Source organism: Anomaloglossus baeobatrachus, chromosome 3 (genome assembly GCF_048569485.1).
Source record: "Anomaloglossus baeobatrachus isolate aAnoBae1 chromosome 3, aAnoBae1.hap1, whole genome shotgun sequence".
In the NCBI taxonomy this organism is placed as follows: domain Eukaryota; kingdom Metazoa; phylum Chordata; class Amphibia; order Anura; family Aromobatidae; genus Anomaloglossus; species Anomaloglossus baeobatrachus.
This window is the reverse complement of record NC_134355.1, coordinates 559,721,195-559,737,721: the sequence shown is the minus strand read 5'-3', so window position 1 is coordinate 559,737,721 and position 16,527 is coordinate 559,721,195. Positions and strand designations below refer to the sequence as shown.

Below are 16,527 nucleotides of genomic sequence, written 5' to 3'. Positions count from 1 at the left end.
CAGTGAGGACCGCGTACTTGTCAGTATCGGGGTGGTGGATGTGAGGCGGGGAATTTCCTCTGGGACACCATGAAGCATTTGCTGTGTAAATCTAAGAAATATGTTTGCTCCATGACTAGAATATCTTGATGATAGTGTAATGGATTTGTTGATTCTCTGCCATAAAATGCAGATCTAGTTGTACATTCTTTTGTGCCCGAGAACAAACACACATCCTCATCACAATGCGGCACGTAAGGAGCTGTGCCGGTCTCAGTTGATAGTGCTTTATGCAATAGATGACTTTTGTAAAGAGCTGAATATATGTTCTATATTAAATTGTGATTACTATATATATATTTTTTTCATATTAAGGTGAATCTGGTTTGGGCAAGTCTACCCTGATCAACAGTCTTTTCTTGACGGATTTGTATCCTGAACGCATAGTGCCTGGTGCAGCTGGTGAGAAACTACACTGTCCTACCTTATCCACCATCACACAATGCACAGACCTTAAGGCATATATTAGGTTAGAAGTGGAAAATGTATGCTGCTTATTTTACAGTGATCCTCTTGTTACAATGCAAGCTGCAGAATGCTGTTCAGTGCCATATTCGTGAGAAAATTCATCTGACAACTTGGTGAACTTTGATCAGGATTGAGTATAAATGGTCACTCATGAAATGCTGATGAGTCCATTAATCCCATACCAACATCCTCTGTACAAGTGAGTTTGTATATAGAGCGGGCTAATGGCGTGAGCCCGCCCAAATACCTGACTGACAACGGCTGTGAATTGCAGCCAGAACCTGCCTTTTATCAGCTGCAGGTAGAGCAGTGGCTTCATCCACGACTAAGCTGTTACAGACAGGGGCATTTAGAGCATGCCAGCATGGGGACACATTACTCTATCTGACCATCGGCTGCCCTGCAACGTGATTGTTACTATTATGACAGCCGGGGGTCTGCTGAAGACCTCTGTGCCTGTAATCATGGAGCTAAATGTTATATCTAAGGCTAATTTCACACTTCCGGTTTTTTTTGCATCAGTCATAATCCGTTTTGTGACTGATGACACGGATGCGTGACAGATTGTTGTAAACGGATCCAGTAAAAAAACGGAGCCATCGTATTTTTTTTTTTTTTTTTTTTTTCCTTCTGTGTGAAAGGTTATTTGGTAAGGAAAATGTATATGAAGCCATCCCAAGAGAGAGAGTCCCCATTTGAGCATGCCCGATTGCTAAAAGACGGATCTGTCACTGGAATCCGTCATTTCATGAATTCCAACGGATTCCGCCTCCCATAGGCTTCTATTATAACACACGATGGATGCCGACGCATCCCTCACTATCAGTTTTTTCGCGGCACAGAAAAAACGTTATCTGCGTTGCTTCCGCCCGACAGTCATTCACTCTACGACTGATCCGTCACGCGGCGGATGCAACATAGGGCCATCAGTCGCAATCTGTCATTAATAGAACTCTATGAGGAAAAAACGGAATCCTGCAAAATATTTTGCAGGATACCGTATTTACTCAAGGCGACGGATTGTGACTGATATAAAAAAACGGAATTGTGAAAGCAGCCTAACCCCAAAAGGGTATAAATAAAAATCATGTCTCACCCCGCAAAAAATGAGCCCTCACACAGCTCCACCGACTGGAAAATTAAAATGTTATGCGTTTAAGAATATTGCAACACAATCATTTTACAAATTTCAATTTTTTTCCAGCACCCATGACAGCACCACGAGAGAGGGGATTCGCCTTCAAGGACAGGAAACCTCCAGGATAAAAAGGGGCGGTACCTCTCCCCGCATCAGTTGGTTTCCTGTCCTTGAACAGGGAGCCTCCAGGGATGCACTAGATCCAGGATGGTCCTGATGGGCCGAAGATTCAAATCCGGCGCCCGGCCGGCCGGCTCTGGCAGCGACATGGGTCCTGCTGCGGTCGGCCGAGGTGCCGTGGAGCTGCCGCAGCGGACCCACGGGGGTCAGGCCTGCGTGCGGCACACCATCCTCCGGTGATGCCAGGACGGATTCCAGGCGCGAGGACGTGGTGTGGAGCCTGCGAGGACCAGGTAAGGGCTGGTCGGCCGCAAGTGCTCTCCCGCCGCCCAAACCCACGGGGGTTCCGTCTGCGCGTGGGCTCCCTCCCTCCCCCCCTTCTCCTTACCGCCAGGGGCTGGGGTGGAGGTGGCTGCTGCTGCGCTTCCCTGCGGTGGCGTCCTCGTGGCTGCAGGCCCACGGGGGATTTGCCTGTGTGTGTTGGCGTCGGCCTGTTTCTTTGCCCTCACCTGGGAGTGGCGGCGCCTACCAGCAGCAAGTCTGAGGACGCACCACAGCAGCCCACGGGGGCTATGCCTGTGAATAAACAGTGGCTCCCACGCTCCAATACTACAGGAGCAGTGACGCTGTCTTACCTGCCCAGAGGTAAGTGGTGGTGTTTCCACAGTGTGCTTCGGGGTCTTACAAGTACCGTATCTGCCCGGCCACTCCGGGCGATTGGGCAGGAGCGACAACGGGGGACCCCATCTTGAGGATGGCCGCTGCCGCATGGTGTGTGTGTGTGCGCGCAGGCGCGGGATCTTCTCTGGGTTCTCGCATGACACTCAGCTGATGTCACCTCCCGGAAGAGACACCGGCTGTGTGCTGAGACTCGGCTGAAGTGAGACGAACTGAAGGCTTCACCCCCTCCGGTGGAATACGGAAGTCCCCGTGCTGCTGGAAAAAGCTTCCAGGGTTGCATGTGGCCTGCGGGCCTGGTGTTGGAGACCTTTGGTGTGGGTCGGCCTCCGCGTTTAGCGACATGGCTCCTATAACGTTATGAGTTTGAGTCCGTACTTGCTGACTGCTATGTACACGGTAACAGCTCTGTGTTGACAGCTGGGGGACGGAGGGAGCTGGTTGCTGGCAGTTGCTGCACTCATATGGCTATTGTCGGTCGCGCTAAAATGACTGATAACCCTTTAGATGTGAGCATTCATGTCATTCAAAACAAAAAAAAAAAGGGGCTCACTGAGGCAACCTCCAGTTCTGCTCCTACCACACAGCGCAGGCTGGCACGCAGTTGGGGCAGTGTGATTGCAAGCCTCAACGCGGACGGGTATACTAGCTCATGTGATACTCTGGGAGGATCGCCACCTGGTCCAATTAGTGGAGTCTAACATCCAGCGGGACCGATGCCCAGAGCCTGCAGAGGAGATTTATCAAATGCCATCATTCCTCCTTCTACCCCAGTTCCGCCTCTGCATCAGAGTGGTAAGTGACCTTCGTGAAAGTTCGCTTTGTTCAGAGCCACTCTTGCCTGTTTTTGGGGCGGACTCAATGGATACACTTCAATAACTGGACCACGCTCCCTTTAATCTGGTGTTGTCTGTTACCTGGTCTCAGAAGTGGTGCCAGTAGGGTATTAAGCATAATTTCCTCTCAGGTGAGGTCTTGGATTAGGGCTGTCAAGCCCGATGTTGGCTTGACAGTTTTGCGGCATCATGGCCTTCGGAAATTCAGGCCTGCCTTCCCTGCTTATGCCTTGTAAAGCTGTAGGGGAAAAAAAAGCGCAATAGGGTCTTACCCGGTATGAGGGTAGAGAGACAGAAAGAGACACACTCACCTGGTAGGGTTGTGCCAGTCACAACACCCTATGGTCGCATGTGAGTGATTATAGTGGTTTAGCAGCGGCCCCGGGGAGCAGTTAATAAATAAATCAAATGGAATGAAACCGGTTTAAATGCCGCGCTAGAAACCACAGATGCTGTAGATAAAAAGATTTTCTTTATTTCATAATTCTACGCGTTTCAAAGGCATCACCGCCTCCTTCTTCAGGAACAAAAATCATAATCTTTAATGATTTTTGACCCTGAAGAAGGAGGCGGTGATGCCTTTGGAACGCGTAGAATTATGAAATAAAGAAAATCTTTTTATCTACAGCATCTGTGGTTTCTAGCGCGGCATTTAAACCGGTTTCATTCCATTTGATTTATTTATTCCCTGCTTATGGGGACTCTTGACAGGTCCGAGGGGGAGTATAATTCTTCAGCTTCCACATCAATGTCCGACAGTATCTCGGGTTGTTCAGACTTCTCGATGGAGAACAATGTGACACTAGTGACTGTGGTCGGGCCCGCTATGGGCATCCCTGAAGTGGCACCCAAGAGATGTCTCGATTTCGTATGTTTGTGGCCTAGAAGAGGGAAACCGTGATGCCTCCCGGTTGTTGATAATGTATAGTCCCTCATTGCTATATAAGGGACACAGGCGGATAGGAAAAGTTCAACCCAGACTGCCCTTTGAGGAAGCAGCTTGTTCCTTCTGTCGCAGGGCCCCTTAAGCTGACTGTCGCTGCTATCAGGGTTTCAATTAGTCATCGGCCACTCTAGGCTGCTTGTGCCTGCCCTTGTTAGCTCACAGCGGCTCTACAGTTTGAGACTGGACAAGTAACGGCTGAAGGGATTGGGGGGCAATTCCCGGTTCTGTGAAAAAGAGGGAGGTAAGGACTTACAGCGTTCTAGGATGGAAATAAAGCCACTTCCTCAAATACCTGGGAATTTCAGCTGGGGCTTGCAACAGCTAATGTAGCTGCTTACACAACAGAGTCCCTGGCAGTATGAGTTGACCACATCACGGATCGGCTATGCCAGAGAGCCCCTAGACGGATCATGTCCCCACTCCTCTTCTCACAAGGAGCGGCAGCGTTCCTTTTAGACTCATCTGCGGCCTCACCCAGACTGGCAACCAGTTCTCTCGTTGTAAACCTGTTTCGGAATAGTGTCCGGGAGGTCCAGTGTGAAACATTTATTCCAGGGGGTCACATACCAGTAGTGAATCTGACGGATGCATACTATCATGTCCAGTTTGACGTAGTTCAGAGTTCCTCAGAGTAGCCTGTTTATGGAAGGAAACGTTCGACGTTCCCGGTATGCAACCCTTCCAAGGGATGACGATGGGCTGGGAGTCTTCGCAAGATTTTCAGAAGTTACAGTGCAGAGAAGTGCTTATCATCCCTTACCTCGGCAACTTCTTGTTTGATGGCAGGCTGCCTGTCATCGTGCCGCCTTTCTGCGGGAAGGTGTTCTTCCTGCTCACACGGGAACGGCTCCTACACTAGGAGAATCAGGATTATGTCCGAGGAAAGTCCTAAGTTTTTTTTAGGGCTCACTTAGATTCAGAAGTTCAGGTATTTCGTCTTACGGAATCCAGGCTGGAGAATCTTCCGATCCTAATAGATCCAACACCAGAGGCACCAAGGTTGTCCCTCAAAGGTGCTATGTCCCTACAGGGTTCCCTTACATCCGCCATTGCGACAGTTCGGTGGGACCGGGCGCACACTGTAGTAACCTTCAGTGGGACATATTGGAGACTCAAGCAATTGTTGGGGATCATTGACCAAGTGCATTGCACTCCAGCACATTCGAATCCCTACATTGCTGGTTGAACCAGTGAAGTAATGAAACATGCTTCATATGACCTGAGATCCTAAGGTGCTTGCTTTTGCCGCACGTCTTCAAAGAGGAACCCACCTTCGGGGTCACCTGATCTGCGGTGTGTGGTCTGGAAGCGAATCCCATGGTTTGTTTTCTTTTCTTTTCTTACAATTACCAGGATATGGCTGGCTGTAGAATGAGCGGTGGGCTGGTCCCTACCCTCGCTGTCTGGTCGTCAGTTCCTATATGGAGAAAAGTAATCGGTTTGGACTTTTTCGGCAGCAGCCGGTTGAGACGGGGGATGGGTCCTCCGTCAGTCCATCGTCACTTCGATATACGTTGCCTGTGTTCCGATAATAGACCTCTTTGTGACCTGAAATAAGGTTCACTGGTTCTGTTCTCTAAATCCTCGGGATCAACCTCATGTGGTGGACGCCCTGCTGTTCGAATGGAGATGTGACCTTGTTGTACCTCTCCACTCATAGCCTGTTTCCAGCCGTGTTGAAGAAAATCCTGGAGAACAGGGCAGTGATGATCCTGATAGCGCCATTTTTTGCCAGATTTACCATGATTCTATTCCCTGGTAACTTGTCGTTCTCCAGGCCGGGGGTCCTACTGGTCCTCCTCACTCAGGTTCCAGATCTTCACCCCCTGTCAGGCATATTGCATCTTACCGTGTGGTCTTTTTTTGAAAGGTCACCTTACGAATCAGGGTTTTCTCTTGTTCTTGTACCTACTCTTCTTCGGAGTAGTAAGCCGGTTAAAAAACAAAAAAAGAGAAACAAATAAAAAAAAAGGGGGCCTGGATAATATTCTTGTCTTCCAAGGGTGAGCCCTGATGTACTGACGACTGTTGCGGTAATCTTAGAGTTTTTCCGGAAGGGGTTGACACTGGGTCTATCATTACGTTCACTAAGAGTTCTAATATGGGCCCTTGCAACCTGGTACCATTGTGTCCTGTCTGGAGTCCGCTGGACTCCCGGTTCATTCGGATATGGTCTATCCCTCTGTGCAATGTATCTTGCCCCTTGGGGCCTTATTCTCGTCCTATCTGCCCTGACAAAGCCCCATTGATCCCTTGGAGTCCATGTCATTTAACTACTCTGTCTCTGAAACAGACTTCCTGACACCTTCACATCAGCTTGTAGGGTTAGTGACTTCCAGGCCCTATCTTAGCTCCACCATTCCTCAGCTTTCAAGGATAAGGTGTCCTGAAACCTGCCCCTCCTTGCCTCCTGATAGTATGTCATGTTTTCTTAATTCAAAAGGGAATTGTTCTTCCAAGCTTTGGGATAGTCTGCAAGATCAGGAAGGGGATGGGGGGCATTGCCTGGACATTAGCGGTTCCTTATGGAATATCTGTCTGCAGCAGAGGCAGGTCCGCTTTGTTTTCTTTCAGGGTGATAGCTAGACGCTCAAGGCTTCTAAATCCACTTGGTGGGTGGATCTGCGAAGCCACTTCTTCGCCTGCTCGGCTTGTGGTAGGTATGTGCCTGTAGGTCTGAAAGTTCACTGCACAAGGGCGATGACATCTTCTGGGCTGCAAGATCGTATGTCACCATTGAGCAGCTTGTCAGGGGCCACGTGATCTTCCCCTTTCACTCGCTATAGGCACTATAGGTTGGCCTTATCCTTACTGGCTTCACCTGGGGAGCTCGGTTCTGTGATTTTCCCCCCCTTGGCTTATTCCTCTATCTATGTAATTTTCTCATGGTGCTGTCATGGGTGCTGGAAAAATACGTAATTACTTACCGGTAATGTGTTTTTTCTGAACCCATGACAGCACCCTTACATTCCCTCCCTGCATGTGGATAATTTGGCTGTTTTTTAGCTGCACGTGGTTCATGTTGGTGCTGGTTATGTTATAATGTTGTTTCCTCCGGAGGTCCTTTCATGCTCTGTAAACCAACTGATGCGGGGAGAGGTACCGCCCCTTTTTATCCTGGAGGTTTCCTGTCCTTGAAGGGCGGATCCCCTCTCTCGTGGTGCTGTCATGGGTTCAGAAAAAACACATTACCGGTAAGTAATTACGTATTTTTTTTTTTCACAGTTAAAATAATAAAAGCAAAAAAACTTGATAAGATTTTGCTATCGTCCTAATCGTACTGACGAAGAGAATCCTATTGCTAGATCAATTTTCCCACACAATGTACTCCAGTCAAATAATTCCCCCAAAAAAACAATGTGAAACTTGCGGGGTTTTTTTTAAAAAAAACTTTGATTTTTTTCCAATTTTTCAGTACACTATGTGGTAAATTGGATGGTGTAATTCAAAAGTACAACTCGTTCTGCAGAAATTAAGCCCTCTCTCGTCCAAGGCCTGTTATGTCTCTTTGAAGAAGGGGGGAGAAAGGGAACAGAAGCACAAATTGACCACGTCAGGGTTGCGTTAAAAAGCATCCTGCAGCTTGCAATGTACTGCAATATAGAGAAGCTTGCAGAGACTAAACAGCCTGTGGATTAGAGTGGTGGTGTTTCTGAAGGAAATGCAAAACCATCTTTTTGCAAATAAAAAAATAAAGTCATTAGAAACAAAAGAGAATAGGGAATAGAGAACATGTTTGGTTGCTTGTTATTTCGGTACTTCTTTCCATATTGTACATACAGAACAATGTGATCTTGCAATTTTGCCATTTCTACTTATATCACATCTCATTCCTTTTTTTGCCCTATTAGATAAAATTGAGCGTACAGTGGAGATTGAAGCATCTACGGTGGAGATTGAGGAACGAGGTGTAAAGTTGCGTCTTACAGTAGTGGACACTCCAGGCTATGGCGATGCAATGAACTGTGAAGACTGGTCAGTAAATATTACACTGGTTCAGCTTTCACTTTGACTGTAGCGTTCTTCTGTTTACAGACACTTCAGCATTGTTCGCACTGTGCTTATGCAATGTATCAATGGATTCTTCATAAAATTTGGATTCAGACTGGACCCCACAGATCCATAAAATGCAATGATGCAAACGGAGTTCAATAATTGGAAAAAGTTCCTAATACACATTGAAATCCTGGGAAAACTCATTATTAAATGTAATGGGCATTTAAAGTGAACCTGTCATTTAAAAAAAAAAAAATGCTGTTAATCTGCAGGTTAATAGTGTTCTGATGCCGCACGGTCGCCGCTCTGAGAGCCCCCTCTGCCTGGAGGAAATACGTAATTACTTACCGGTAATGTGTTTTTTCTGAACCCATGACAGCACCCTTACATCGTGGTGCTGTCATGGGTGCTGGAAAAACCCTATTAACCTGCAGTTATGGGGTTAATCTGCAGGTTAATAGCATTGTCATGTTGCGTGGCTGCCACAAAGAGTCCTGCTGCCAGGAGGAATAAAGATAATTTTTCCAGCACCCATGACAGCACCCTTACATCGTGGTGCTGTGATGGGTTCAGAAAAAACACATTACCGGTAAGTAATTATGTATTTTTTAAGTGTGACAGCTTACCTTAAATTACATGCATCCTATTATTTCATGCTGTGATTTAGGTACATATAACAAGTTAATTGTTTATGTCCCCTTTTTCCAAAGTTGAGAATGAAGGGAACCTGAAAACTACTTCATAAAGGCTGAATCCACAGGCAGCATAATCCAGGAGTGGCTCTATTTTTGTAGCCAGGTGTTCTTCACTCTGTGACGGCATACTTTAAAAAGGCAGCTGGTGACCATGCAACTAGGATGGCTAATTTAAGCTTGAGTTCCCATCATATGTGCACATTTGGGAAGAGATCTGTTCACGAAGTGGAGCGTGGCACGGAGTGGCCACCAGGCCAGCCTTTCAGAATAGTCATTCTAGTTGCACCGTCCCAGCTACCTTTTCAAAGTATGTTTTCTGTGAAATGTCCTCAGGGGGAAATATACATGGCTGCAATATCTGAATCAGCTGACCAATTCCCTTAAATAACCAATTTTCATCTCTAAAATCAATTAGTAATTTGCTATGATCTTAGTTATTAACATTATCAATTGAAATCACAGTACCATGAATGTTATCCTGGTAATATTTCATAATTTAAAGGGAATCGATCAGCAGGTTTTTGCTATATATGCTAAAGACAGAATGCTGCAAGGGCTAACCCAGAAAGTTCAGGCATTTGTTTTGTCACAATCCAATCTATTTATTTGCTAGGTTAGTTTGAGCAGCAGGACCTTTATCATTACAGGACTAGAAACTCATGTGCATGGCAGTCCAACACACAACCTCCTGTGATTGACACCTCACTGTCAATAAACAATCTCTACGAACAGTCTGGTGTGCGCGGAGAAGCTCACTTAGCTCTGTTACATGACTAAACCGAAAAATTCAGGTTGTGTCAGAACGATTGCAGCCAGTAATCTGTGTATAAGTGATACATCGTTTGATTAAGGATATCTTTACCTACATCATGCTGCTCTCAGATGAGGTAGCAAAAACCTGCTGACAGATTCCCTTTAATAGTGCATGGCAGATACTGCAGAACTGATTAACAGTACAAATTATCATTAGGAGTATAAGAGTAAAAGGTTTTTTTTTTCCATTTTTATCAAAGTGGTGTCAACGATTCAAAACAATTGATTCGTTGTAAAACCACAAACACATATAGTACTCGCCATTAGGCTATGTGCCCACGTTGCGTTGTGTCCCTGCAGAAATTTCTGCAGCGATTTGAACAGCATATGTGCGCTTCAAATCGCTGCAGAAACACTGCGTAATGAATGCAGTGAAAAAGCCGATTTCATGCGCTCTGGATGCTGCCCCCACCATAGACAGAGCGGGACCTGCATCCAAAGCGCACAAAATAAGTGACATGTTGCTTTTTAGAACGCAGCGATTTGGCAGCATTCAAATCGCTGCATTCTAAAATGCAACATGCGCTTGGATTATGCACAATCTTCATAGATTGTGCTGGAGACACAGGACGCATGCAGTTACGCTGCAGTGCAATACGCAGTGTAACTGCATGTAAATACGCAACGTGGGCACAGAGCCTTACCAGGTTCAGCGCTGGCTCTCTGCTGCTGCTAGGGTCTATGTTTTGGCAACAGTGGTACAACTACAGCTCAAATCACTGCTGCAGCCAATCAGTTCAACTGCTGTACTGATTTAGGCAGTATGATCCACTGAACTGAGTGATTGGCTGTAGAGGTGATGTGTGCTGCTGTCCTGACTTCACCTCTGTAGACAAAACACAGACACCCAAACATTGGAGGATAGCTGGTGCTGGACCCGGGGGCACTGTATACTATCGGTGTTGTTTTACAACTATAATTGTTTGGGCAAAACTGTTGTGATAAGTGTAAAGTCTTTATAACAGGGTTAGCTTATCTCAACAACTGATTTCCATATGGCCTGTTGGGCCACAAATATGACTTAGGTGGCAGGAATTCAGGAACCTCCATTAGGAGCCATAGTAGAGCTGATACTAAGCATCAACACTTGCTTTGGCTACTTGGCTGTATATAGAACTACATTTTCATTGTTCGGCCTCTTTACAATTAAGTACATAAATAGAATTTTTATTTGATATACCCAAGTGCATGATCTTACATTTCTACACATTAAACTTCAATTGCCATTTCTCCCCCCTTACCGTTACCTCCAGCTGACATAAATCCTTCTGTATTATTAAATGATCCTCCTTTGTATTGCTTGCCTTGCATAATTTAGTATAATTTGAAAGTAATGAAATTCTACTCTCTACGCCCCCTTGCAACATCATTAATAAATGTTAAAAAGAAGAGGGCCCAATACTGACCCCTGTAGTATTCCACTGTTAACTGTGACCCAGTCTGAGTGTGTTCCATTAATAACCACCCTTTGTTTTCTATCACTGAGCCAGTTCTTAACCCAGTTACACATCTTTTACCCTATTCCCATTCTCATTTTATGTACCAGCCTTTTGTGTGGCACTGTATTAAAGTCCATATAGATAACATCCACTGCATTTCCCTGGTCCAGTTTGGAACTTACTCTTCATAGAAGCTGATCAGATTAGTTTGACACGACCGATCCCTCATAAACCCATGTTGATACTGGGTCATGAGGAACCAGCAAAGCTGTCTGGTGCCTGATTAGGTTTTTTGCAATTGACTCTGTGCTGGAAAAACATGAAGTGTGGTGATTTTTTTATCACTCTTGGTATAAAGTAAATCTACTAATTAGTGAATCACTATTAAAAGTCCATGATCCTTATTTCCAAGAGAAAAATAGCAAGGTCACCGAGAACTTGCACGGAGCATCAGATTAGTTTTTCAAAAATGTTCCTCTTGTGAGCACCCTATGGATCAGCAGAACATCTGTGTCCTCCTGTCCTCTCCATGGCTCACATAGACCAGTAATATTCCGCTAACTCCCCAGTAACTCGTGATAGATGGCTGCGGTAATTGACACAAACATCTTCATAAAAAATATTCTCCAGAAACATTTCCTTACTGGAATGTGTGTACTGAAGCATTCGGGAGAAGGACCAGAGTTTTATTCATTTTGGCTGCACTTTTAAAAGTTCCTTGTACTATGAAAGGAAAACTAGGTCTAGACATACGCGTGATTAGGAACTAGCAATAAAATCTCAGACTTTTCAGTGTAATTACCTACACAGAAGGCATCATTAAGGCAAATAACACATTATCATATCTCCTCTTACTACCTCCGCCATCCTATCACAGTCTAATACAATAGCTACTTATAAAAGGTCATCTGTGGTCTATGCCCACAGTCTATAAGCTATAAGTTATATATAAGCCACTATATATAAGCTATACGTTTTTAGGCTATGTGCGCACGTGTGCGTAATTCATGCAGTTACGCTGCGCTTTGTAGCGCAGTGTATCTGCATGCGTCCTGCATCCCCTGCACAGTCTATGGAGATTGTGCAGGGGCCGTGCGCACGTGGCATATTAGAACGCAGCGCTTCGGCTGCTGCCGGAATCGCTGTGTTCTAAGAAGTGACATGTCACTTCTTCCGTGCGCTTTGCCGGCAGCCCCTGCTCTGTCTATGGCAGGAGCTGCAGGCAGAGCGCACGTTCTCGCCGGCACCATGCGCTTCAGAACGGAGCTTTTCAGCTGCGCTCTGAAGCGCACCTTTTCGGTGCGGTGCAGAGCCCACACGTGCACACATAGCCTTATAGTGTCTTTTTTTTTTTTTTTTTTTTTTTTGTAGTATTGAATATAAGTGGCCAGTATTATTTAAGGCTTAAAGAATTATCATGTGCTTTAATGAGTAAAATTGCAAAGTACTGGTAAAAGCAAGCAACTTAGGATTTTTGCTATCTGTTCTGAGGAACGGTGGGAGTTTTTATTATATTATAATGTTATTGACCATGGTTACTGGCCATTTCTGCTCTCTATCAGAGGTGGCTGGCTCTTTTCAATACAGCTTGTAAGCGCTGCCATGAAAGTGTCTGGATCCTGCCAGCTATAGTCCTCCGATGCTACAGAGGCAGGTTGCCTATACCTGCAGCATTGGAGAGATGGCTGCTTAGGTCAGCAGAAGCTGAATCATGCTAGTAAACTATATGAAATGTGAAGACCCTTGTGTATGTTGGCCCATCTAAAACTATTTTCCTTTTTGTATTGATTGCAGCTTTAAGCCCATTATTCGCTATGTGGATGACCAATTTGAGCGCTACCTCCATGATGAGAGCGGTTTGAACCGGAGACACATTATAGATAATCGTGTCCACTGCTGCTTTTACTTCATCTCTCCTTTTGGTCATGGGTATGTGAAGAAATTTTGTTTCTGAATTTATATTTATATACAGTGGAACCTTGGTTTACGAGATTCATTTGTTCTGGGAGTGTGCTCATAAACCAATTGACTCGTATAGCAAAGCAGATTTTCCCATAGGAAATCATTGGAATTCAGAGAATTTGTTCCACAACTTGTAGCAATGTCCCATGCTGGTCCCCTATTGTGGCATTACACACACACACACACACACACACACACATTATTCTCACCTATCCTCCGTTCCCTCGCCGGCCTCTTCCTTTGTTCTTGCAGGCCGCAGGCATGTGTACCCGGTAACGATCGCGACGATGCAGGGGCTGCCGCTGTCAGTGCTTCAGCGCAGCTAACGTCATACACATGAGTCGCTTGCCTTTGATTAGCCAGCGCACTGACGTCATAGGCATAATCCACCTGCCTCTGATTGGCCAGCGCGCTGCCTGTGGGAGGTGTGCAGAGACGGCTCAGCGCCAGCCAGCATGAAGCAAAGACGGCAGCAGCCTCTGCAGCGGCTGCAATTGTTACCAGATCCAAGTGCCTGTGGACCACAAGAAACAGCCAGAGTGGGTCGGAACGCGGTGAGAGTACAGAACCGGAAGTGTGTGCGGTGAGTATTTGCTCGTACAGCAAAGCTTGCTCGCAAACAGAGTTACAAATTTACAGCAAGCTTTTCTCATATAGTGAAATACTCGCACACCAACTTACTCGTCAACCGAGGTTCCACTGTACTTATTGAGAGTGTCACTAGGTCATCTGTATGTGGAGAATATCAATTCAATCCTGTTAGCACAGATCAATATTTCAATCACCGTATACATGAGAACGGATATATGTGTTTGGTTGTGTGTTGCAGCTTGAAACCCCTCGATGTGGAGTTCATGAAGGCCTTACACAATCGGGTGAATATTGTTCCAGTGATTGCCAAAGCTGACACTTTAACTTTAAAGGAACGTGAAAGACTCAAGAGACGAGTAAGGATTGTTATAAAAGTTTGCCAATTTTGGTTTGGTTATCCCATAGTGCTTCCTTCATTGAGTAGGAACAGTTACAACTTTAAAGAGGATCTGTCCGCATATTTGTTATATTTTGGGGACCACCCAGTACAACCAGCACCCCCTACTTTATTGCGTGCAGGCCTATTCACTTTTTACCACGTATTTCTCAACACAGACTGCATGCAATATTAAATAGATCTCTTAAGCCCGCTTTACACGCTGCAATGTATCTTACAATGTGTCGGCGGGGTCACGTAGTAAGTGACGCACATCCGGCATTGTAAGTACATTGCAGTGTGTGACAGCTACGTGCGATTGCGATTGAACGTTAAAACGTTCATGGCATACACATCGTACCTTTCTCTAGAATTGCACGTCAGATTGTTCATCGTACCCGGGGTAGCACACATTGCAGTGTGTGACACCCCGGGAACGATGAACAGATCTTACCTGCATCCTGCGACTCCCGACCCACAATGTGGAAGGAAGGAGGTGGGCGGGATGTTTACGTCCCGCTCAGCTCCGCCCCTCCGCTTCTATTGGCCGGCTGCCGCGTGACGTCGATGTGACGCCGAACGTCCCTCCCACTCTAGGAAGTGGACGTTCGCCGCCCACATCGAGGTCGTATGGAAGGTAAGTACGTGTGCCGGGGGTTAATCGTTTGTGTGGTACGTTCAACAAATTGAACGTGCTACACATACGATGGGGGCGTTGCAAATCGCATACGATATTGTATGCGAAATTGCAACGTGTAAAGCAGGCTTTAGACCTGTAGCAAAATAGAAGCAGAGCTGTGATTGGCTGCAATAGGCCACCTGATAAATATCCAGGCTAACTGTCAAAACAGCCAATACATTACCTCACAAATTCAAACAGTAAGTAAGCGCGAGTTTGCTTTTCAAATAACAAGCGCACGGTTAAATTTTCCCCTCAAAACATAGTCTGAAGCTCCCGGAGTATAAAGCAATTCTATATTATGGAAGATAGGCTCCCTTAGAGGCTTTGAATGAGTCCTTTTAGGGGTCTAGAAAACTATGGTATGAGGTTTTCTGTGGACGGATCCTGATGCAGAAGGGCTGTAAGCGTACCAAATAGCGCTTGTCATGAGCTACTCATAAATCTGCCCAAGAAATAAGTACCCTTGCCCGCTCGCCTTTCAGATGGTGCAGGGAGAAAAGATGGAACCAGTACTTTCCAGCTGCCTGACAGACATAGATCTCTTTAGCTATTTAGCTACTAGATACAAGGACAGTTAGGCAGGGATTAGCAATATGTACCCAGAACTGCTCGTGGTTCTGGGTGCAAATTGCACCTGACAGGTTCCCTTTAAGAATTTCTCCTCATTCAATTTACATTTTCACTCAGGAGCCTCACTGTCCACAATGAGAGTGCGCCCTGTTCTCCCTTCTTGGGAGGATGATAAAGCAGACTTCTGATCGATGCCATTAGCGTACAAGTAGGTTCTAAACCCCTAGGCCTTTCTACATCTCCTTCTCCCCTGCCTCGCTCGGCTCCCTCACCTCCATCTTGGAGGCTTTTGCGTCTGTTTTTTCTAGAGTATGTTCCGTCCCTCTCGGTCTGCAACTCTGTCAAGATCTGTGCCCTATCCGACCACAGAGTCCAGTCATCATCCGCAGATTTGGACCTTTTACCTATGCTGTCTACTTTCTGGTAATTAACAACTACACACAGTGAGTTAGACACTCCATCTACCACAATCCACATGCCTAATTGCTGCAGTGATCCATTTATTCTGTCTAGCATCCAGTGAGTCAGACCCACCATCTTCCATGAACCACATGGCTGATCGCGGCAGTGGTCCAATCACTCTGTCCTGTGTCCACTACCCACTGAGTCATATCTAGCATGAGCGAGATGGTCTATTACAGCAGTGGTCCATTTGTTCAGTCTGCTACTTGGGGAGTCAGATCCTCAATCTACCACGTACTGCATGGCTTATCGTAGCAGAGATCCAAGTGCTCTGTCCACTATCCTGTGGGTCAGATCCATCATCTATTACAAATCACATGGCCGTTTACAGCAGAGCCAGTGCTCGAACCACTATCCGATGAGTCAAACGCACCATCACCACTTACCACACGACTGATCATAACGGCGGTCGTAGGGCTCTGTAAGCTTTACAGTTAATCAGACCTACTATCTTACATGTGCCACAGTCTGATAGCATCAGCGGTCCTAGTGCTCTATCCACTAGCCAGTGAGTCAAACCCACTTTCCATCAGGAATCTCCTAGCTGATCGCATCTGCGGCCTACTCTACTTAGGGAATCTAACCCATCATATACCATGGGCCCCATTGCTAATCAGAGCTCGGCCCAAGTGGCCTCGAACTATATTATTCTTCATCCTCCATGTCTCTTTGTCGGCACTCTCCTCTTCTTTTTTTAAGGGGTGTGATAACCTAAT

General features: G+C 46.0%; 1 protein-coding gene across 1 annotated transcript in view; it reads left to right on the top strand.

Annotated features, from left to right (window-relative positions):
• Positions 1-16,527, top strand: part of SEPTIN2 (septin 2) — a 118,595-nt gene that overhangs the window by 29,507 nt on the left and 72,561 nt on the right. The window contains exons 4-7 of the mRNA XM_075340856.1: positions 355-441; positions 8,077-8,200; positions 12,963-13,097; positions 13,960-14,077. Coding sequence (XP_075196971.1) covers positions 355-441; positions 8,077-8,200; positions 12,963-13,097; positions 13,960-14,077 — 464 coding nt within the window. The remainder of the gene's footprint in view (positions 1-354; positions 442-8,076; positions 8,201-12,962; positions 13,098-13,959; positions 14,078-16,527) is intronic.